Source organism: Argopecten irradians, chromosome 9 (assembly GCF_041381155.1).
Source record: "Argopecten irradians isolate NY chromosome 9, Ai_NY, whole genome shotgun sequence".
In the NCBI taxonomy this organism is placed as follows: domain Eukaryota; kingdom Metazoa; phylum Mollusca; class Bivalvia; order Pectinida; family Pectinidae; genus Argopecten; species Argopecten irradians.
The window spans coordinates 37,243,144-37,267,502 of NC_091142.1; the positions used below are offsets into that span (position 1 = coordinate 37,243,144).

At 34.5% G+C, this 24,359-nt stretch overlaps 3 protein-coding genes across 3 annotated transcripts in view; 1 reads left to right on the forward strand and 2 right to left on the reverse strand.

Annotated features, from left to right (window-relative positions):
• LOC138332239 (cellular retinoic acid-binding protein 2-like) overlaps window positions 1-7,799 on the reverse strand; it is a 44,107-nt gene extending 36,308 nt beyond the window's left edge. Inside the window, exon 1 of the mRNA XM_069280244.1 lies at window positions 7,526-7,799. Coding sequence (XP_069136345.1) covers window positions 7,526-7,622 — 97 coding nt within the window. The 5' untranslated portion in view covers window positions 7,623-7,799. The remainder of the gene's footprint in view (window positions 1-7,525) is intronic.
• A 4,462-nt stretch (window positions 7,800-12,261) lies between these two features.
• Window positions 12,262-14,954, reverse strand: LOC138332241 (TP53-regulated inhibitor of apoptosis 1-like). The gene is made up of 2 exons (XM_069280248.1): window positions 14,588-14,954; window positions 12,262-14,116 (listed from the first exon to the last, which is right to left on the reverse strand). Exons 1-2 carry the CDS (start codon window positions 14,729-14,731, stop codon window positions 14,003-14,005), a joined length of 258 nt encoding a protein of 85 aa, XP_069136349.1. The 5' UTR covers window positions 14,732-14,954; the 3' UTR covers window positions 12,262-14,002.
• An 18-nt stretch (window positions 14,955-14,972) lies between these two features.
• Window positions 14,973-22,508, forward strand: LOC138332240 (glutamyl-tRNA(Gln) amidotransferase subunit C, mitochondrial-like). The gene is made up of 5 exons (XM_069280246.1): window positions 14,973-15,114; window positions 19,847-19,897; window positions 20,761-20,930; window positions 21,389-21,492; window positions 22,027-22,508. The coding sequence occupies exons 1-5, from the start codon at window positions 15,046-15,048 to the stop codon at window positions 22,101-22,103; spliced, it is 471 nt and encodes a 156-aa protein (XP_069136347.1). The 5' UTR covers window positions 14,973-15,045; the 3' UTR covers window positions 22,104-22,508.
• Window positions 22,509-24,359: the final 1,851 nt, after the last annotated feature.

Consider the following 24,359-nt stretch of genomic DNA (forward strand, 5'->3'; position numbering starts at 1 on the left):
GAAACAGAAGTCATGGTGAAACTAAGCAATGCGCCATCTGAATACATTATCTGTATACCGTAACATCATCTGTAATATTAGTCTTGTGGGACAGTGTCTACACTTACTGGTATTGTGGTTAAAATTTAAATACACAAATTTATACAATACTCTACTGAATGCTTGAATACAAACTTCCAGAACAGGTATATTTACATCCAATCCAAAGTTTTACAGTATATTTTCATTAACATCTCTGCCTGTATCACAAGGGCACATAATAACTAGCTATATTCTATTTGGATTTAGACCTATTCTAGATTTTAGTCTGTATCAGAGGGGGCCTATAACTGGTTGACTTCGAACTTTACATTCTGATATTTTCTAGCTTTGCGCAATGGCGGCACCATATAGTCGATGTGGATTTTCCGACTCTGCACTAGTCTAGATCACAATCCTATATATCGCTGTGTAATCGTTTAGAAAAGTTCAAGGTTTGGTATTATTAACAAATCATTGTCTTGTGAATTAACGGCAATTATTCAAAAATTCTCATAATGACTAAGATCGCCTTGTATTTACAGACTTTATCCTTTTTATTTGTGTGTCATAAAATACAATTCTATTGTCATGTTTTGGCGGTTACTGTAAATCATTCCCTTACTGTAAACTATTTTAAATGAATTCAGATTGATGAGGTAAAAATGATTTATTTGATTTCAATTCTGTTTCGGACTTGAGTATAACCACCTTGAATTATCTACCACAACAGGTCCCAGATTTCCGCCTGATCCCCCTTGGTAATACAATTGTTCCGCTTCTTGATTCCGCCATGCTTAGTTAAACGATCCAACACAAGAATAATTCTATTAGTTCCATAATGCCCTCGTGGTACGTGTTAGTTGTAACAAGATTTTCTTGAAATAATTACTCAAAGGATTGATTCAATGGGAATAGGAAGACAACTTAGATAAGATGGTAGCTTTCTGGTTTAAATATTCACGTCTTGTTTTTGCGGGTTTTGTAGTCTGTTCAGTATTGAGGATGATTTTAACAGCAGTCAACAAAAGATACTCTCCGACATGAAAATCCTAACTTTACATCCGAGCCATTTCGTTAAACAAAGTAACATACCGCTTTATTACTACGTTCCTTAACTTCACTGGGACTTTATTTTGAGTAATGTTATTGTAATCCTCTCCTGTGGACCCATTACGTAACAATCGTGTCTGGTCCAAAAGGACAGACTAACGCAAACGCACAGATATTTCTCAATGAGTGTTTGAACTGTACGTGGATATTTTGTAGATTTACATCTGTTTTTCCCCAAAAGCCTCCTATCTATGGGCTTGTGTGGTTCTTTTACAAACCTCAAACAGTTTATTTGTCACCTGTTTGGTAGCTGCAAATTTACAGTACTAATGACTTCAAGACAGAAATCGATGTCCTTTAAAGTAGTTCTAAACTTTTAAAATAAAAAATACTGAAACTAGTGTACTAGTGGATATTTTACGTACTGCATAACATATATGTGTTGATGTTTTGAAAATTATTTCGTTGGTTTTGTTGTCGTGTTGCCATGGACGAATATAAAAGCGTCAAAATTTGTAATACTAACGTGTTGAAACGACAAGTCACAAATACCTCTGTACACACGAACAAAATAATTTGAAAAGCTATTAGTTTCTACTCTCGAAAATTTTATTTTATACAGTATGTATTAGTCACATAATGTGTCACGAAGGTTTTTTCATCTATAATGAATATCTATGAGTACATTTGATCCATATACATGCACCCATTGCATTTTAAATTTCAATCCAATGTTGGCTTCATCAATAGCCTATTTATAATTCTTTTTTTCCCGATCGTGCTAAAGTACTCGAAATATAATTCCACAAATAAATAATACTTTTAGTACGTTGCACGCGACCTTTGTCGACCCATGTCGATTTTTATCTCCGGTTAAGGAAGTTCACAAAAATATGGAAATCGTTTCGTGACTGGAATATCTTGCTGTATAAATGAATATATTATTTCTTTTAGTTTGATCAACTGAATTGAAATATTACACAATACGGCACGTAGAAATGTTTAACCAGATAAAAAACAAATGTTCTCATTTAACAATATCGATTTGTACCTGGTAGACTAAATTCGTAATGTCTTGTTAAGCTTTCCAACTACAATAAGGATGTTTACTGAAGGATAATACGACTTTATTATCGCTTGTCATAATGAATAATTAAATAAAATGGCAGACAGGAACCATTCTCGTTTATGCAACATAAAATTTTATTATTTTTTCAGTATTGGCAAGAATATTGAAATCAGTCAGACTTACAATAAAGGTCTTCAAACCAACACCAATGCATTTTGTTTGCTTTTTGGTTGTTTTATTTAATAACAATGCAATGGCAACAAAACACACGTATAATAGTATGGATAATAACATACTGTTAGTTAACATTTGAATCCGAATTTGATATTGCTAAAAGGGAACCGGTATATGCTACTTCTGTAATCATGTTACAGGTATGTACATTCAAGTAAGTGTTTATGGCAACACTCATTTGTATTGATGCCAACTAGGTAAACTGTGTTTTCATTAAAGATGCTCCACCGCTGATAAATGGTATTTTTTCACTATCAAAAGCAGGAGTAGACGATGTAGTATTTTTCTTGATACTAAACTTGCTTACCTTACACCATTACCACCATTGAAAAGTTTGAGCTTCTAATTTTACTTCAAGTTAAAAATATGAAAAAGAATTAATTGCATCCCGAAAAAAATCTGTGGCACTATATTCTATATGGAATGATGTATTGATTGCGCATGCATCAAAGGCAAAATAAATTATTTTATGTTATTTTTGTGTTAATTATACCTTTATATACACGATTATTCACAAATCATTCTTAAAAATGAATATCAATTATGCTCTGTCGGCGGTGGAACATCTTTAAATACATATATATTTATTTAAAAAAGAAAACTCGAAAATATTTAGCTGTGACTGAGTTAAAATAATTCAACAGACGAGAAGCCTCAGACACAAGTCATGAAATAGTAAGTGGTCATCTTATTCTGTTAATACATCCCAGGATGGTCTTTTTTATAAGGAAACTAACCGATTAATCCGTCGTTTCACTTGTTATATATTTGAACCAGGAGAAAATAACATGTAGCGACCAGACCAGGGCTCGGACCCGAGACCTACATGTAAGCTACCTGGTCATCGATAATCGGCCAAGTCCAAATCCTCCACCATAACAGCTAACAGCTTACATCATTGGGTGTTATCTCGGTTTTATATATTGGTTGTGGCCAAAAGAATAAGAAAGACCATGTGCTGACGTAGTGTATCACTGCGAAAGACGATATGTTTTCCTTGTTGCTCTTGAAGATAAGTTACTGGGTTCCCGCTGACAGTTTATGGGTAGCACCAATCTACCACCAACAATTATCGGCTCAAAATCATCCTGGCTGTCATAGTCGACAAAGTCTTAAATTGTTACAAACAGCTAATAAAATCATAACTTTGATGATTTCTGTTCTATACATATGAAACAACTGTCAAACGCATAATTCATCTCGCGACACAATTATTATATAAAATTGTAGGGATTAGGAGGATTGTTCGTCTCGCGAGAATGTGAAGTTTGACCGGGTCATCTAGGTCGAATTATTGCCGTGCTAGTTTAATTAAGACGACTATATTGATTACCTGTCTCCTATTACGTAAATGTCGTGGGATTGTGATATCTTAATTAACGGGTAATATTACTGATTCGTTTATCATGGTTATTAGTGACGTGTTTCCGGTTGTGTCTGTTGCTGTGGTGACACGTTCCTCCCTCTCTCCACCGGTCATTAAGGGCTATTGATAATTGTACATTAGGGAGGTATGGTTATAAATGCAACAGATTGCATAACGGACAGATCGATGATTGGCTAACATCCTCTGTGATAAGTGGAAAGCTTAAGTTGTATTTTGAGCCGTATAAAAGTACAAAACGGTCGATTGTTCTAATAGTATACAGACATTTACTTTCATTTGGTTTCCCTTGTCCTAATGTTTTTAGTAATAGTCCAAACTACATATAGGGCTGTGTTTATATTAATCTCCTGTTTGTGTTGTTTAAAAAAACCCACAATTGGAGCTCATTGTCAGTTATAACCATGGAAGTTGTTGTTTTCATAACACCACCGCCATACCTTGTTAATAAACAATGCACCCAAACTGAGTTATAAAATCATTGTTTATTGTCGTTTTAATTGACTGGTATGAAGGTTTTATCACGCCCTATGATTACCCAAGCGACAAGAAATGTACACAGTACGTGAATTAAACAGTTAGAGCTAAATAGAAAGGATAGCAAGACCTCCAATGGCTTCATTTGAAATTAAATGTCTGATCTTTGTTTTCTTTATAATTATGTTGGGTTAATCAAATATCTTGTGAGTTAAACATAACGAGCATTTTTAATGTTTTGTATATTTATTCATAGATGTCAGCGATTTATTCCTAATATGGCATTATACTGATTATTCAATAATTAATTAATGAGATTGAAAATCGCTACCTGATCAACTTAGCATGAAGACAAAGTACTCGCTTTATACCATATTTGAGATTCAACAATATGTACATGCTTTTAATTGTATCTTTGTGGTGTTTGAAATAACAAGGATTTGTTTGTGTTTCATTTGTATCATTATTTTAAATTCCATATAAAAGTCACAACATGCTAAAATATAAATATCTCATAACCAATCACATAATTGCATAAGATGCATAATAAACTTACAGTGATTTTATATATATAAATAAATTTTGATAATTATCTTATGTAATTGGAATCATAACTGTTTTGAAAAACTATCTACATTTAAAATTGTTGTCCACTATCCAGTATGCAGTTCTGGGTGTAGACCAGACGTATAGATAATACATGAACAACATCTCTGTATCAAAACGAAAATAGTTATCTGAAGCTGAAATTCTACCCACTTGTCTGGATGTGACTAGCTCATTTATAATCAGTGTCACCATTACAAAATTACAAATCCCCGATATATACGATGTAGTACTTTACACTGGTTCTTCAACCTTTCGCACTTTTAGTGATTTTTTCAAGGTCTGATATAATTATCCTTAAGGTTACGAAAAGACCTGCACAAATACAACAAATATGAAACTTGATGTGCTGTATTGTATCTCAATCTCAAAACATTGTTACATAGATTACTTTCAGGTACATATCCACGATAAGTCTACGATTTATTTAACATGTATAATATATCATTGAGAAAATTCTTCGTGTATTAATATTTGTAACATTTATAAAGTGTGACGAATATCAATACATCCAAATTTGTCGCGAAATCTCAATAAATGTGACCAACTTTAGTGGGGTTTTTAAGTACAATTTCATGAAAAAATTATACTTTATTCTGACATATATCGGAACATATTTGCCCTGTACAGTCGGTGTAATAGTTCTGGTTGATGGGTCGTCCCAAAAGTTGTCAACATATATATCAAAATGCATTCACTTTTTTGTGGGTATCCATCGATTTATTTTCCTTTCAGTGTTAACACTGTTTACGTATTTATGTGATGTAGACAGTTGGTTGATTATATTCACATCCTATTGAAATCAAACGCCATGAAAGGATGGCCTCACTTACAGGTGGATATGGTGTGTTGTTGAGCGAAGAGCGTGTGTTTTGGGAGACTGCGGTATGTTCGTGCTACGTTGTGACTCTTTGTAATAGGGGAACTCTTGCTCTTACTATACACCTATCTCATTAAAAAATGCTGTCAGACAAATAAAACAAGGCAATACTATATACAATTATCTTTATGTTTACAATATATTTATTGATTTGTTGTAAAAAACGTGTTTTTTTTACAATGAGTAGAAACTGCTGACCATTAACAATCGAACATGAGAAAACTTTCACGTATAAGAAAACATTCACGGCATTGACTCATCTAAAAGTGTTATTTTAGTGCGTACTACAACAACCACTGATCCATGCAACTATGAAACATACCAACTGTTAAACATTCGTCCCTTGAAATATGCAATATAGTTCATCATATAATGAAACCTTGTAACCATGGAACAAATAAAGACTTAGATTTCCAATCCTTGTTACCATGAAATTAAAGGGACAATTCACTCACGCTAATTCTTTTACATAACAAGAAGCATATTTACTTTGTTTAGCGTTATAATTACTATACATGTACTTTGTAGTAAACCGTTTCACTTGTAGCCTTGAAATCACACCGTTATAGATGCTACACTGCTGACAAATGGTTTTTTTTTTTCATTATCAATAACAGGAGCAGGCGATTTAGTATTTTTCTTCAGTTACAAAAGTTACTTACTTCACACCATTACCACCATTGAAAAGTTTGAGCTTCTAATTTTAATTCAAGTTAAAAATATAAAACATAATTAATTGCATCCCGAAAAAAATCCGTGGCACAATATCCTATATGGAATGAAGTACTGAATGCGCACGCACCAAAGGCAAAACAGATTATTTTATACTATTTTTTGTGTTAAGTAGACATATATACACGATTAAACACCAATTATTGTTCAAATGATGAATATCATTTATGCTCTGTTGGCGTTAAAGCATCTTTAATCAATTTGACCTTTGATCCATATAGCCTATGCACCTAGGTCTAGTAGTAATAACTAAACACGTCTGACACTCGCAGTGTTAGGGTATAGATATGGTCAGTGTAACGACGAGATTGACGAAAGCAATATAAATAATATTTACACTTATGTAAAAACATCCAAGGGGGTTAGCCTATAGTTGTAATAGCTCGTTTATGTTGTTTTTGAAAATATTGGAATTCCATACATCGGGCCTCAAGTCATAATCCTTTCCCCAACCCAAAGTATTTAAATGATACATTTTAGGTCCTCTAAACACTGAAGCTTTATATATTTATTATCTTATGGGAGTGCTCTTGAAATTTCAGTTGAAAATAGGATTCTTGGTTTTACATAATAAAATGATATCATTCATGAGAAAATATTCATTTTTTAAAATTCCAAAATTCCAAACTTTCAAACAAAAATCTTCTTAAACAGTATGTTAGCAAAAATGATATAAACATACCACAAAGAAAACAACATAAAGCTTACTGACATTCGGACTAACCTAAAACCATATAAAACGATGAGTACAACAGTTAATGATGAGATGGGTGTATATTTCTGTTATACAACATATTTCTATCCTCTTTTCTTGCCAATAACTTTATGGGTTTGACACAAAGGCATACAATTGAAATCTGGCATAATTTGGTTTCAATATGAAGCAACATAGTATGGAATATATATTTCAATTTCCAATCGTAAGATATGATATCCAAATGTATTCAAGCAATATTTTGAAGAATTTTTTTTGTCTTATTGTGTCATCGTAAACGGTAAAAAAGTAACAAAATGTGTATAGTTTAAAAACAATTTATCATTGTACATAAGTAAATGTAAAATAGCAACATACCCAACGCTTCCAAGAATTCATCAAAGTTTTCGCTCCGGTCCAAGGTCCATTTTCCACAGAGTTGGTTTTTTATTTCCTCTAGTGCTTCAGCTGACATTATTTTATACAAACTCTCCAGCTACCCACTTACTTAAGCAATTAATTAATTCATTGAATAATTATTCAGTAAATTGTTTGTAAGTTGTTGAAATAGACACCAAACTTTGGTTCTAAATGACACAATTCATGAGAAGTTTTGTTCAGAATGTTTGATGATATTCTCGTCCAGCAAGTTTTCTGGCAGCATTGGGAAACCCTAGACAAAATCAGCGTTAAAATCATCATAAATTATACAATTAAATAAAGCCATCGACGAATGGGATAACTTTGAAAACAGAACGGGTTTGAATGTCATGTAAATATTTTATGCAAATTTTGCGTTGAACGTTTGCTACAGTGCAACATTGATGATAGGGTCCGCTTGTTGCCATAGACTATTGATAACGTTTAATATATTTTTATTGATTCCGTTCTACATCAAACGAATGGGTTGTCATGTCTCTCGCCGGTTTGTCAATATTTACCATCAAGATCGGATGCATTAAGAGGAAAGCATGCCTAATAAAACTCCCTATATATACATCACGTATGTAACTCATTTCATGATAAATCAATAGACATTCAACTAACTAGAGTAAGTTATTTTTTTACAAATTTGTTTTTCACATTTATTCATTGGTAGATCGTTCGTTCACTCGGTCGGTCGTAAGTGCGATTTTTCATTCTTGTATTCTTCTCAATAACATTTGCAATAATTTCATTCATTCGGTGACATGAAAAATAAACATTGTACGCAGGCAATGAAATTTTCTTTTCTTATTTCTTTCTTTCTTTCATCTTTCTTTCTTTCTTTCTTTCTTTATATATTTATTTTACTTGTCATGTTCGTTCTCAGTGACTGGTGGTTTATAATACATCACATAGTTAATTCAATTTTATGTTTGAAAATCTTGTAGGAATCAGCTTTGAATAAACTTGCCTGAAGAGTTAGTTCCTAATACCGATTCTTAGTTCGAAGAAGTGTTAAAGTGAAGGTCCCACTCAATCGATCTTGGTGTGTCCCGTTGTACATTAGATCACTCGTAACAAGTCTCCAATGCCCATGTAGACGAACTCCTAATTCTAAATCACTTTCACTTCTTGGTCGATTGGAACCCACATGGAGTAGTCCCTTAGGTCGTGTGACCGAAGTCGGTGTTTTTTCGCAGTATATTCTGACTTTTATTTGCTTCATTCATCTGACACGTCTTTAAAGGTAACCGAAATCGTGTCTTGTTTCTGTTTGTCGTACCTAACGACGTCTGTTAACAAACACTAGTAATGCAATGAACTTTATGGACGGGCGTGCTGGAGTTGATTAATTATTTAATATGGAGTAGGAATAAATGGTGAATGACACCCAATAAAGTTATACAAATTGTAGACATTATTGCATGGTTGGGTTGCTACCGAATTACAACATAACCAACACGAGTATGTCAATCTTCGCACACGGTTTCCAAAGAAAAAACCGAAAATGTCCCTGGGATGTACGCTACATAATCACTGTCTTCAAACGGGTGTATTATACTTGCATTGTAACACGTTACCATTGGCAAAATGATATAAGAATAAATATGTGTAATATATAACGTTACATGCATTTCTACTTTGATATGGACTTTAATTTCCATTTGAACTGTTCACTGGCCGTCAATGATAAATTATGCGAATGAACGTGGAAAATGTTTTTTTTTGTTTTGTTTTTTTTTGTTTACGTCTCCTGTTACGTATACATTTTCTCTTTAGCAAATTTGTGGATATGATGGTAAGATAAGACAACAACGTGGTAGTGACGAGATCGAAATGGAGACTTCGAGATCGCGAGTATGCGATATCTGTAGCACTAAACCGGCCACCATATACATACCACCAAGCATTAAATACTCGCAGATATAGTGTTGTGGCAGAGTATCCAGAGTTGGTACAAAGCATAAATGTTATCGAAAACAAACGATGATATATGATTAAAGTCGATATGGATATAACCGGGAGACTGATGCAGCTAGATTTGTATAATGTTTGTTTTGCATGTGCAAACTTGAGATCGTCAGACCAAGCTGTGTCGACCACAGACTGATACCGTCCAATCACGGCCAATTACAGATATCTTGGCTAGGTTGGGATTTTTCAAGTTGTCCTTTTGTCGACTTTTTCGTATTACGTGAAGAAATCGTCATAAGTCCGATGCGTTCATAACCTGTTAAACACGGCAACCTCGAGCTAAGTCTAGCCACAGAGGTTTGGCTCTATAGCTATTTTTTTTCTAAAAATGTAATTCTATGACACAGTATTACATATCATAGAAAAAAAATATCAATAGAGCCAAACGCCTGTGGTTTACACGCCCACGTGCAACATACTCAAGTGCATATCGGACAATTGTTAATCATTTAGGCATGCACTACATAACATACTGCACGTGTTGAATCCGTATCGATCAGAGAACTGTGAGAACACAAGTAGACAGTCATAATAAAGATAGCTTAATAGCGGGCAGCAAAACACTCGTGTTGAATAATTATTTTTTTCATTTTCGCGCTGATAATGGAAACAGCTTAACTTTTAAATTACTAATCTCCTATTTCCTGAACATATACAAAATGCTATTTCATTAAAGTACAATATCAAACAGCCTGTTTTGTTGTTTAAAATTAGTCCCTTGACAACGGAGACAGCAGTCATGACCGACTTTGTTAAAAGACTTGCAGCATGATAGTTACGTAATTCATTCCGTTGAAGTTGGACATCGCTGTAATTTCCAAGGGAATCTCCAGTATGCACTATTCTTGTGAATGGTCTATTTTGTCTCCAGTAGATATAACGACAGTGATATTAAACCCTGGGGTATCGCAGATGAACTATAACGTGCTTGGCGCGTAGCAACTTACACAATTTGTAACATACTGTATATTGGACGCTCGGCATGGACCTCATTCCGAGTGATTATGTTAATTATATTTGTATACCTGTAATTTGGTCATTTTGCTGCTATTTCACTGAAGGTTGTTCAATCGCACTTCCTACATGTATGATATAATCCTTGTATCATTCATGATCACTCACTTAAAAATTACATACGGTATTCCTGTTTTAAACTTTCAGCATCAAAAATAAGACAAATGAACATGTTATAATACAGGAACAATTACTTTTAGAAAACTGAATCTCATTGATAAAATAATTGTATATATTATTAGAAGTTATCTACCTGGTATGTTTCTACTAGCAGTGGTTCTAGAGTAGCTGCAATATTGTAGCTCAAAAGACATTTAGACAGAAAATGATTGTGAATTTGACGTCTTGTGAGCGGTAGGTACGGTAGATATAAAGAATGGTAGTTATGTTTGTTTTGGACAAAAATAATATGTAAATGCATGTATACGCATAAAATAATCAGAAACCTACAAAAAAGTTTAGAAAACTGTGCCCAAGTGATTTTCGGAGGCAGTGCTCCACTACGACACATACATGTAGGAACCAATTCGTACCCGGCCGAAAGGTACATGCAAGTAGCTATAGGCAAGGTACGTATATATATATTCTTTCTAGTTTTAGAGCTACCCATTAGAGCTCTGGCGTGTTTATCGAAGGACACCACAGTGTCCGACCAATTGAAATCTGTCTGTTTTCCGATGTTTCTGGATACGTAGATTGACTTTATACGGCAGTAATGTCTTTAGATAGATCTTTTCGCTAAGCCTGCCATTTTTTTTGTCAATATTAGACTTTATATTTGGCAAAAAATAAATAAAAAGCCTAATAATATAAGCAGGTTTTAGCGGACTATCTAAGTAGAATCTACTCTGTGTCACTATAATTTGCGAGGTGTCACTTTCGATATTTCATCTGTCGTCCTTTGACTTTGCGTGTCTTTCGTTTTAATATTGTGTCTTAGAAGATTCATATTAACGCATAACGTATATTTCAGTATTATTAATTTTAGATAAATCATCTACGTAAACGTTTAGGTTATTTTACTTTGATTTTAATTTACATTCAAGACTTTGACGGATCTACATAGATGTTTTAACTTTACAAGACAATGAGTAACCCATACTAGGATTTTTTATGTGCAAGCCCGTGCTTTTTTTTAAAGAGCAAGCTACGCCCCTGATATTGGATCATATACCAAATTAAAGATAAATGATCTGGCTGTCGATTGAGAGTATTCCCATTGTCACATCTTATACGGTTTGTTAAATAATAATATTTTTTCTGAAATTGGGTGGTGTTATATGGCCGACCGATTGCGAGTTATAGACCTAGACACAGTATTTCATATATGTAGAGAAAAATGTCTATAGAGCCAAACGCCTGTGGCTGTCTGCTATATAATTACGAGAAGACCAACCATGGTAGGATGGGTAGTCTCCCTTTGTTCACTACTGACCAGGAAGCTATATACCTTTTAAGCTTTGTTTTCAAAACATTGGTGAACTAATATGAAATGTATAATGCATTTCAATTTCATTTCAATCCATTTTTTAAGAAAATTCATAATTTAAAAACAAATCTACAGTAATATGTTATCATGCATCCACAACATGGATAAAAATTTAAACAGCTATACGGTATATATTACAAAAAAGTTTGATAATTATCTTAAGGGTGTCATTTATGTATAAACACAATTTTAAAAATCACAAAAGCTTCGATTATTATTTTTTTCAACTTTTATTCTATTTTTAATAGTCATATATACCTGTACATACTTTTTTACATACAGATGTATATCGGTATATCATTTAATTTTAATTCCCCCTATTACTTCATATTCATAATCAGACATTAGTTCCAATTACATTGCTTCACTTTCTATTGGATGTTCATAACTATAACATTCAAAATCTAATAGAAATATTTTTGCAATGCACATATAAAAACCAAATGTTGACCATTTAACCTTGGTTTTTTTTGCAGACATTTTAGGATGGTACCGGTGTAAAACAAATCGACGAATATAAAGACAAATTTTAAAAGGACAACTTATTCTTTTAAATTATCACACTTTTAAAAAAAATCACGCATTTCTAATGTTCTACCATAATGCAATTCCTCCACCACACTTTTACAGTATATTTTCTATCACACTGTAATAAAAACTTTCACAGTATTTACCCCGTATTCGCCATAATTTGCGCCCCTCTCCCTTTAAGCACCCCTCTCCACTTCTGGAGAAGGAGTTGAAGTTTTATAAACGCCCCCATCCCATGGATTTAACAATGCTTTACAATATGTGATGCCTCTAACATCAGCATTGTATTAAACCCATATTACATGAACTTGCAAGACTTTTACATGTGGATCATGACATAATGATTCGTCTCAAAGGTTAAAAGGCATACCGGTATGCATGTTTACTGTAACATATCAATGTGTCATGAAGACAGAAAGAACTGATATTTTTCCTGCTCAACTTACATTTTGGTTCATTATATATATTAATAAGTTCCTCCTTTATTTAATTCTTTATGCGCTCTGGGCACTAATTATGGCGAATACAGTATTTACCATGTTCAATTCCATGATCACACTTTTATAACATCTCACACATTTCTTGTGTAACAACTCACTATTTAGTTCCCAGACAAACACCCTGTCAAAAGTTGTCTCAAACAAAGAAAGAATATAATGGAGATCTGTTAAATAAGTTAAAGGAAGTATCTTATAAAATTTATTTCAGTGGCTGAATATTGCAGAACTATCAATAATACCTTGAATTAAAAAGTGACTTTGAGTAAATTTAGTTAATATATATTAAACGTTGACATAGCTTAACTGCATCAAGCCACTGTACATATACAGCAGAAAGCATCATTGGAATGCACATCAAATGGTTCAGATGCATAACGAAAGTCACTCAATCAATCTCATCATCCTGTTTCAATATATGACATTTCTATGAAAAATCATCAACATTCTTAAACATTTAAAATTGTAAATAGAAACAATAAATGTGAGATATAAATACAAGCATTCATATACACTCCATATTATCACAATTTTATAGATATGTTCAATGAAATGTAGGGACCACTTAAAAATAATCTTCAAATGATTGTTGTTGTCTTGAAACATCCATGAACAATGCCAGTAGCTGACATTAGAAATGGTATCAATATATGTTATCATTAAATATGTCATTCCAGAAGAACATAAGGTACATTTTTATTTTATCAATGAATCCATACTGAAATAATTCATGCCCCTTTTATGGTCATTCTCTCACCATTGCCACTCGTACATTCATGACTAATATCACATTTTTCATTCCAGATGACTTTCTCCTACAACATCGGGCCATTTTCACTATATGCTACTTCAGTGTCACATAGTTTATTATGTGGGTTTTTTCATGTAATATCAAATTACACTTGTCTGTTGGAAGGTTGCACATCATGACTTTTCTTTTTCTTTAGAGTCTGTGCCCAGTGGTTTCTTTTCTTTATCTGTACCAAGTACATTTTCTTCCAATTCTCCAAGGTCTAAATCTATTTCCTTGGCTGCTTTCTGAAAATAGACAAGAAATGTTAATTGTCATATAATAAGTATTGTAATTTGTGTATTAGGGATATGATTTCCAGTTTTTAGTTATAAATATTTAGTAACTAAAAACAATCATGTACATTGAAAATACGTAATTTTCTTGATGATTACTCCAACGATGTTAGAGGTATAGCACGACGAGACACTTTTTATCATTACGCCGTGTCGATATTGCCCATCAGAAGTTTCTCAATATCGACATCTAATATTATTGGATTACTTGATGATGTTATTTTTTTTGTGCGTGTTGCATCATATATATGGTGTAGTGTTTACTGTAGTCTTACTTCCGAGATTGAAATAGAGTATGCTACCAATACTCAACAAGGAATGAGCGCCGTCTAAATCAATAATTCTTAACTCAATCGGTACCAGAGTGTAGATTGTGATGTGGATTTGTCGAGTTTGTTTACATTATTTGAGGGAATCCGTTACCTTCACACAAGCTTGATATTCTTTGAAAATCGGAGCACAAGTATCCTTTTTTGAGCCACGGAGAAATTCTTCAGGAAACCATTTGTTAAAACAAGTATCGTAAGCCCTTTTCAACTCCAAACAGTCTTCACTTATACTGTCCATGTCGGCGTGTTTACATCCACGTGTGTGTTTTGACCTCGTGTGTGTCGCAGTTACCAAACCGGAAATGCCGAGCAGCACCGTGTACTTCCACCGGAAACTGACTTAGAATAAAGTTTCTATATAAACCCTTTATATTTCAATTGTATGAGACACATTTTCATTCTACTGTTGATAGAAATATATATCATAATACACCTAATAAGCATTGAACTCCTATAATTTAACTATATTGTCTTTTGCACAATATTCATACACTACATTCGACCTGTGTGACAAGGGAAATAACTCTAACAGGGGCACCTGCAAATGATAAAATGGCAATGAACATTTCAAGAACCATCGCCCGTTTCGGTCATGTCGCCAAACGATGCTTCTCTTCGAAGGTAAGCCATGCTGGTTGCGCTGTAGTAATTGCGTTTGCTGTGTCGGTGAATTTCATAATCATTCTACTGTTATCACTTGGTTACCTAAAGTCAGTTGAAAGTGGCGTCTTGCAATATTAGTTATCTCCCTTCTACTGGTAAAATCACGATTCATATTTCATGTTACACGTAGTCTCTTTGTTGATTTAATAGAACACATAGGAATAAAGTTTTCTCTTGTAAATGTCAGGATGCCTATCGAGATATCTAATCAATCAAATTATGTTTAGCTTATATTAATATGCCACATTTTTATTGGAATACTACGATGGCCGACAGCGGCCGGCAAAAAACAACTCCTACAAAACGTTTTTCGTTGATATTTAAGTACAACTTTTTAGGTCATCTGACCCAAAGGGTCAGGATGACCTATTGTCATCATGCACCGTCCGTCGTCGTGCGCCGTCCGCCGTCCGCCGTCCGCCGTCCGTAAACTTTTCATTCAAACGACTTCTTCTCAATAACCGGAAGGCCCAGGGTACTCATATTTGGCCTGTAGGTTGCTGGGATGAAGGGCTACCAAGTTTGTTCAAATGAATGACCTTGACCTTCATTCAAGGTCACAGGGGTCAAATAGGCTAAAATCTTTAAACGACTTCTTCTCAAAAACCAGAAGGCCCAGGGTTCTGATATTCAGCCTGTAGGATGCTGGGATGAAGGGCTACCAAGTTTGTTCAAATAAATGATCTTGACCTTCATTTAAGGTCACAGGGGTCAAATAGGCTAAAATCCTTTAAACAACTTCTTGTGAATAACTAAGAGGTCTAGAGACCTGATATTAGGCCTGTGGCATGCTGGGATGAAGGGCTACCAAGTTTGTTCAAATGAATGACCTTGACCTTCATTCAAGGTCAAAGGGGTCAAAAAGGCTAAAATCTGTAAACGACTTCTTCTCAAGAACTACAAGGCCCAGGGTACTGATATTGGGCCTGTAGGATGCTGGGATGAAGGGCTACCAAGTTTGTTCAAATAAATGACCTTGACCTTCATTCAAGGTCACAGGGGTCAAATAGGCTAAAATCCTTTAAACAACTTCTTGTGAATAACTAAGAGGCCTAGAGACCTGATATTAGGCCTGTGGCATGCTGGGATGAAGGGCTACCAAGTTTGTTCAAATGAATGACCTTGACCTTCATTCAAGGTCAAAGGGGTCAAATAGGCTAAAATCCTTTAAACAACTTCTTCTCAAGAACCAGAAGGCCTAGGGTACTGATATTGGGCCTGTGACATGCTGGGATGAAGGGCTACCAAGTTTGTTCAAATAAATGACCTTGACCTTCATTCAAGGTCACAGGGGTCAAATAGGCTAAAATCCTTAAAACAACTTCTTGTGAATAACTAAGAGGCCTAGAGACCTGATATTAGGCCTGTGGCATGCTGGGATGAAGGGCTACCAAGTTTGTTCAAATGAATGACCTTGACCTTCATTCAAGGTCAAAGGGGTCAAATAGGCTAAAATCCTTTAAACAACTTCTTCTCAAGAACCAGAAGGCCTAGGGTACTGATATTGGGCCTGTAGGATGCTGGGATGAAGGGCTACCAAGTTTGTTCAAATAAATGACCTTGACCTTCATTCAAGGTCACAGGGGTCAAATAGGCTAAAATCCTTTAAACAACTTCTTGTGAATAACTAAGAGGCCTAGAGACCTGATATTAGGCCTGTGGCATGCTGGGATGAAGGGCTACCAAGTTTGTTCAAATGAATGACCTTGACCTTCATTCAAGGTCAAAGGGGTCAAATAGGCTAAAATCTTTAAACAACTTCTTCTCAAGAACCAGAAGGCCCAGGGTACTGATATTGGGCCTGTGATATGCTGGGATGAAGGGCTACCAAGTTTGTTCAAATAAATGACCTTGACCTTCATTCAGGGTCAAAGGGGTCAAAAAGGCTAAAATCTTTAAACGACTTCTTCTCAAGAACCAGAAGGCCCAGGGTACTGATATTGGGCCTGTGACATGCTGGGATGAAGGGCTACCAAGTTTGTTCAAATGAATGACCTTGACCTTCATTCAAGGTCAAAGGGGTCAAATAGGCTAAAATCCTTTAAACAACTTCTTCTCAAGAACCAGAAGGCCTAGGGTACTGATATTGGGCCTGTAGGATGCTGGGATGAAGGGCTACCAAGTTTGTTCAAATAAATGACCTTGACCTTCATTCAAGGTCACAGGGGTCAAATAGGCTAAAATCCTTTAAACAACTTCTTGTGAATAACTAAGAGGCCTAGAGACCTGATATTAGGCCTGTGGCATGCTGGGATGAAGGGCTACCAAGTTTGTTCAAATGAATGACCTTGACCTTCATTCAAGGTCAAAGGGGTCAAATAGGCTAAAATCTTTAAACGACTTCTTCTCAAGAACCAGAAGGCCCAGGGTACTGATATTGGGCCTGTGACATGCTGGGATGAAGGGCTACCAAGTTTGTTCAAATAAATGACCTTGACCTTCATTCAGGGTCAAAGGGGTCAAAAAGGCTAAAATCTTTAAACGACTTCTTCTCAAGAACCAGAAGGCCCAGGGTACTGATATTGGGCCTGTGACTTGCTGGGATGAAGGGCTACCAAGTTTGTTCAAATGAATGACCTTGACCTTCATTTAAGGTCAAAGGGGTCAAATAGGCTAAAATCCTTTAAACAACTTCTTGTGAATAACTAAGAGGCCTAGAGACCTGATATTAGGCCTGTAGAATGCTGGGATGAAGGGCTACCAAGTTTGTTCAAATAAATGACCTTGACCTTCTTTCAAGGTCATAGGGGTCAAATAGGCTAAAATCTTTAAACGATTTCTTCTCAAGAACCAGAAGGCCTAGGGTACTGATATTGGGCCTGCAGGATGCATGGATGAAGGGCTACCAAGTCTGTTCAAATAAATAACCTATGACCTTCATTCAAGGTCACAGGGGTCAAATAGGCTAAAATCCTTTAAACAACTTCTTGTGAATAACTAAGAGGCCTAGAGACCTGATATTAGGCCTGTAGAATGCTGGGATGAAGGGCTACCAAGTTTGTTCAAATAAATGACCTTGACCTTCATTCAAGGTCAAAGGGGTCAAATAGGCTAAAATCTTTAAACGACTTCTTCTCAAGAACCAGAAGGCCCAGGGTACTGATATTGGGCCTGTGACTTGCTGGGATGAAGGGCTACCAAGTTTGTTCAAATGAATGACCTTGACCTTCATTTAAGGTCAAAGGGGTCAAATAGGCTAAAATCCTTTAAACAACTTCTTGTGAATAACTAAGAGGCCTAGAGACCTGATATTAGGCCTGTCGCATGCTGGGATGAAGGGCTACCAATTTTGTTCAAATGAATGACCTTGATCTTCATTCAAGGTCATAGGGGTCAAATAGGCTAAAATCTTTAAACGACTATGTTGTATTGTACTATTAGTCAGATGACCGTTAAGGCCCATGGGCCTCTTGTATTTTCTAAAAATGTTTTTTGTCATGAAAAAATAATTATGTACAAAATTATTATGTACAAAAAATGTTTTCTAAAAATATTTTTTGTATTTTCTAAAAATATTTTTTGTCGAGTCAAATTATTGTACAAAAAAACAACAGGTCTGATGCTAAACCCTGTATTTAAATGGAATCTTCCTATTCTCAGGTGTACAATTAATCTTTCAGATAAGGAATTCAACAATGAATGTTTCATTTGGCTTGCTTAAAACATAGACTGTGTCATAGACAATCAATTATTACTGGTTTCTTAGTGGACTTTATTTTATCTATATTTGAGAAAGTTCATAAAAGTCGCAGAATGTAAGTGGTAATAAACAGGTCATAATCTCTATTTTTTGCCTTATTATTATCCCTTTTATATATCTTTGTATACCAAAGGTTTAAATGTCCATTTACACACCAGATTTTCCTGCAATCATTAGGGTTATAGAACCCCACAAGTATCTGGTATGCAGTTAATCTTCGTGATAAGGAGTACGGCTATACCCAAATTGGGGTGGTATTCACAAAATACCGCGTCGCCTTTTGTTTTTCTTTACTGTGACGATAGTACTGAAAACTACGAATATAAAACCGGTAATGAGTTTTGTTTACAATGTTGAGTTATATACCAATATTAACTTTTAATCCCGATTATCAGGACTACCATCAGATTAAGGAATTCGGCCAATGAAGATGACATATGGAGTCTGTACAATGTAAAAATAGTCCAACCTTAGGCGCGTTTGCATTCCTTATCTGAAAGATTAATTGAATACCTGAAAATGGGAAGATTCCATTTAAATACAGGGTTTAGCGTCAGACCTGTTGTTTTTTGTACATACTGTAAATATTTGATAAAAATTTGTCATGACAAAAAATATTTAAAAAAAAAAAAATTTCTGTACATAATTATTTTGTACATAATTATTTTTCATGACAAAAAATATTTTTAGAAAATAAAAGTTGTACTTAAATATCAATGACTATTTAAGTACGAAAAACGTTTTGTAGGAGTTGTTTTTTGCCGGCCGCTGTCGGCCATCGTAGAATACACATGTTTCTGTTAAAACTAAAAACATTAGAAAAAAAAAGTAGAAATTAAACGAAGTCCTATGTTTCTCATTGGCAATGACACTTAAATTTATTGAAGTACCATGCGTTTTACACTGTTGTGGAGCGAAAATACCGTTGCCACCATTTGTAGCGATATCGTAGATGATTCTCAGTGCATATTGTATGATTGATTTTTCCAGGTTCCTGCCGCGCCCACGTGGGTAGAAATCGACGAGAACAAATTACCAAAGGTAAGCTGCAGCAGCAGAAACCGCACCTTTTTGTTATATAAGCCAGTGAATGTATCGTAGTGATTGTCATTGTGACGTCTAACGAAGATGGAGAAAACTTTGCACTCGCCGTTTCTTTGAAATAGGATTGCAGGGACATTGATCTTCACTGCAGCACGTTTACGTTTGCTTTACTTCGCATCTTCTTAAACATCCAGAGTGTACCCCTCTATAGCACCTATTGACCGTTAATTACTGGAGTTCCTACTCGTTTATATAGCTTCTAGGCATGACGTCTTAGCGGCAATGGCGGTTGGAATGGTAATGACACAGGGTGACCACTTCAGTGCCTTTTTTATGTTGCCATTTCTTAAACCATTCAGTCAAACAATATTAGTATATTTAAGCATTATTCTCAATACCTTTTGGGTTTATAAATGGAAGGACATTCTTCATATTTTAGGTAGCGTCCTTGAAAAAGAATGTCCGTCTGTTTTTTGCCAATGACTTCGATTCATTAACCTAAAAACTAATCCTTATATTTAACATTTAGATGCATGTAACTAAATCAAGTACTTTCCGTGATTTCACTACTTACTTTTACAAAACGAATTGGGTTGGGATGCATGGATATTTCATGCGATAGTTAAATTTGGCCAATTACAGCGCCGCTTTTAAAATATCTCGCAATACGTTCTGTATGTGTGACGTCATAATACTTGACTCATAATTCTTTCCGTCAATGGATAAATAACCTTAATACGATGGTCATTTAGGACATCTACAATATTATTTTCTATCTGAACTTTTTTGAGTGCTCACCTTACTGCTCTCCACATAATATCTCAGCGCTCAATATAACTGAAATATGTTTTCGGTTGCAGACTCCAGAGCTCACAACAGACGACATTGAACTCCTAGAACGTTTGTCACTGGTAGAGTTTAATAACAAAGCTGGTGTGGATCGCCTCACTAAAACCATACAGGCTGCCAATAAACTGTATGTGGTGGACACGGACGGGGTAGAACCATTGGATACTGTGCTGGAGGATAGGTACGGCTTACATAGACAGCGAAGTCTTAGTCCTATCTGAAAAGTTTGATAAAGTTCTGTAAAGAAAGGATTCTCAATATATGTTTTCTTTTTATGTCGTTTTTAGGGGTAATGACATTCGAGTTAATTGAATGCATATGTATGAATACAAATTCCAATTCTTTGAATCACTAATATCAACAAAAGCGAAAATTTATAGCCATCAATATTATGATATATCACAAAGTACTGATTGGGACAACTCAGAACTACAGTATTAATGAAACTAAATATACTGCGTATTTTGAAACGACCGAAATATATGACCACTAAATATGTATGCTTCCATAAACTTTCGCTAATTTTAGGAAAATTGCGTCAACACACTTATATTACTTTTATCTTGGATGCCATTTAATAGATCAGACTTTTCTTATCATTAGCTCATAGATATCCATGCATTGTTCTTTTTACTGCAGAGTATTGCACCTGAGGACTGATGACGTCACTGACGGATACTACAAGAAAGACATCATCAGTAATGCCAGTAAGATAGTTGAGGACTATTTCGTGGCCCCTCCCGGTAAGCTATATGCCACAACTGTTTTATTTCTCCTATTACAGGACATCCACACTTAGAAGCATTAGCTGATAGAGATTTCCACTTTTTACTTAGTATAATTTCGCTTAATGACTGTAAGGTGATGATCATGGTGGGACATGTATTACAAACACTGTTAAAATGTTATATTATAATAATTAATTTCATATGTTACACCCAATTCTATTGGTTAGATCTTTGAGGGTTTTTTTCCACAGACAGAAAGAATTGTACGTCAGCAGTCATGTATTATGACCTCATAAATACAAAATGCTTTCGCTGGGAATTTTAAAAGCGGCAGTCATTGGCCAAACTGAATTATTGGATAAGATATCAATGCGCCACAACTCAATTCGTTTTATTGTAAAGATAAGTAAAATTACGGAAATTTATGCCTCAATTAAATTATAAGCGTTATTATCAATGTCTTTTGGGGTTATGAAGTCTTAGACAAAACCGGAAGGACATTCTTCATAGAGGTTATATCATAATGTCAATTTTGTTTGTATTTTACAGGGAATATCCCTTTGATGAAGATAGAGAGAGACTACAAACCAAAGCCATCATCAACAGATTCCGACTCCAACACATGACAAAACCCTGTTGTTAGTTAAATTTTATATCACAATAATAAATGACATGATACAACAGAATAGAAATGGTTTATGAAGCATGTGACATCATGTCCTTTAAAACCTGTATGTTTTGCTAACAACAAACAATGTCAAAGTTCAGAAGAGTCATCTCAATTATAAATTCTTCAAGTGAGATCAACATCATGAATGTTCTTTTTGTGGTGCAGTGGAGTTGAAAACTCTTGTGTTGTGTATTTCATTGACAGAATAGATGATGACCACAGGGGCTTTTCATTCTATACTTATACAGGCATATGTTTAATACAAAATTAGTGTCTGTATACTTATAGAATCAAAAGCCTGTGCCCAAATACTGTAGCATGCCTCATAGCTTTGAATAAAACTTGTTTGATTAAGTGAAAATGTGTTGAGTTGATTTTGATTAGTCACACGGATTTGATTTTTGTTGAGGGTGTTACCATGGTCACAGTTGATTATATACATGTACCATAGTTATCATAACATTCCATGTTTGAATATATTCTCATCAAAATATAGTGAAGTTGTCTTATTCTGTTCAAACGACTATAAGGAAGAGCCCATGATCTTCCACACAAATGTTATATAGATCGTTGTAATACAAAGGTAGTATTCCAGATAATAAATATCACATGGGTCAGAGAATTAGTTTATATGATAATTATTAATCTATATCAACATTTATATATTCTGTGATAGTAATTCATATCTTCACATAGTTGTTCTATCTAAAATATGCTGCTAATTTAGTTTACCATAACATTGTTTTTCGAAATAATAAAGCTCATGGGCTAGTGTTGTTTGCAAGCTGCTTAATTAGAAAAAAAAAAAAAAAAAAAACATAAATCATATTTGACTTCGAATATTATTGTATTGTATCAATTATATATACGTATAACATGCAATCCAAAGGTTTGTGACATTTAAAAATTTCTCAGATTATAGTTATTCTATATTTAGACACATTAAGGTAATACTACAATTTACCAAAATTCGGTCTGTCAAATGGAGGTCAATATAAATATTAAAGAGACAGGTCAAATTTTGATCTTATAGCAGTTTTCAGCTGTTTGAAGTTTTCATACGAATAGGATCACATTAAAGGGACTAAAGTATGAATTGTACAAAATGATATGAAAATCCATTTACATTTATTTTGCATCCTTAAAAAACAATATTCAATCATATTACCTCGTACCAAACCAGAACCCTATGGTCCTGATGGCATATATATATGTTGAGAAATTGGGTCATTTCAAATGAGTTTGGCGGAGGAAACATTGATGGTACATTATGTAACGTATGAAAATCTGCAGGTTCGTCAGGATTTATATTAACCAGAGATTTAGATTGATAGAATATTTTACTCCCTTTGGAGTGGACAGGAGTATCTCAACCTGAGAGGTAAGATTCTTGAGTTTCTTGAAGCTTTGCTGAGTGTTTGACATCTTAAGCATCTTATCCCAAGGGTTGGGATCTACTGTCTCGCCCTAACGAAAGTAAATTCATGATTTCTTTTCTTTTACATTTTTTGTACCCTATGTGAGCACATGCAAAGATAGGATGAACACGTTAGGCCTTCTAAACGGTGAACAAAGTCATCAAATCTACACATTTTAAACACATCCTCTGTGCTAGACTGTCCAAATTGTGGACCCAATCAACTTCTGTAACGCTTTTAATTTCTATGGAAGAGCAAGGATTTATAAGTTAATTTATAGTTTATAAATCATTGGGAAAGTTTAATGGTTACTGGCCACCAAGGACGTCACTTACTCATACTATGTTCAATAATGCAATGATTTATATATTCCAAAAAGTACCAAAATTTCAAAAATCTACATAATTATTTTCAATATATTAAAATAATTAGGCTTTGTATATTATATATTCTAAGTGGTCTATAACTATTTGTGTATGAAGTTTAAACTTTGTAGGCATTTATTGAACATATTATACTATGTTGTAATCATGTTTCTGATTGTATATGTCTGTGTGTGAATGTGTGTGTGTGTGTGTGTGTGTGTGTAATACTGTGTATGTGAGATAGTTACATATTGGTGTGTAAAGGTAGAACACTGTGAATGTATATTTCTATGTGAAATCCTATATATGAAATATATGTGTGAGTGTGCGTTTTGTATATGTAAGTGTGTGTGGATGTGGTCATCTGCTGATGTGTAATATAGGTATATCACTTTATGATATGTATTTCTATTCTCTGTGTATATATAT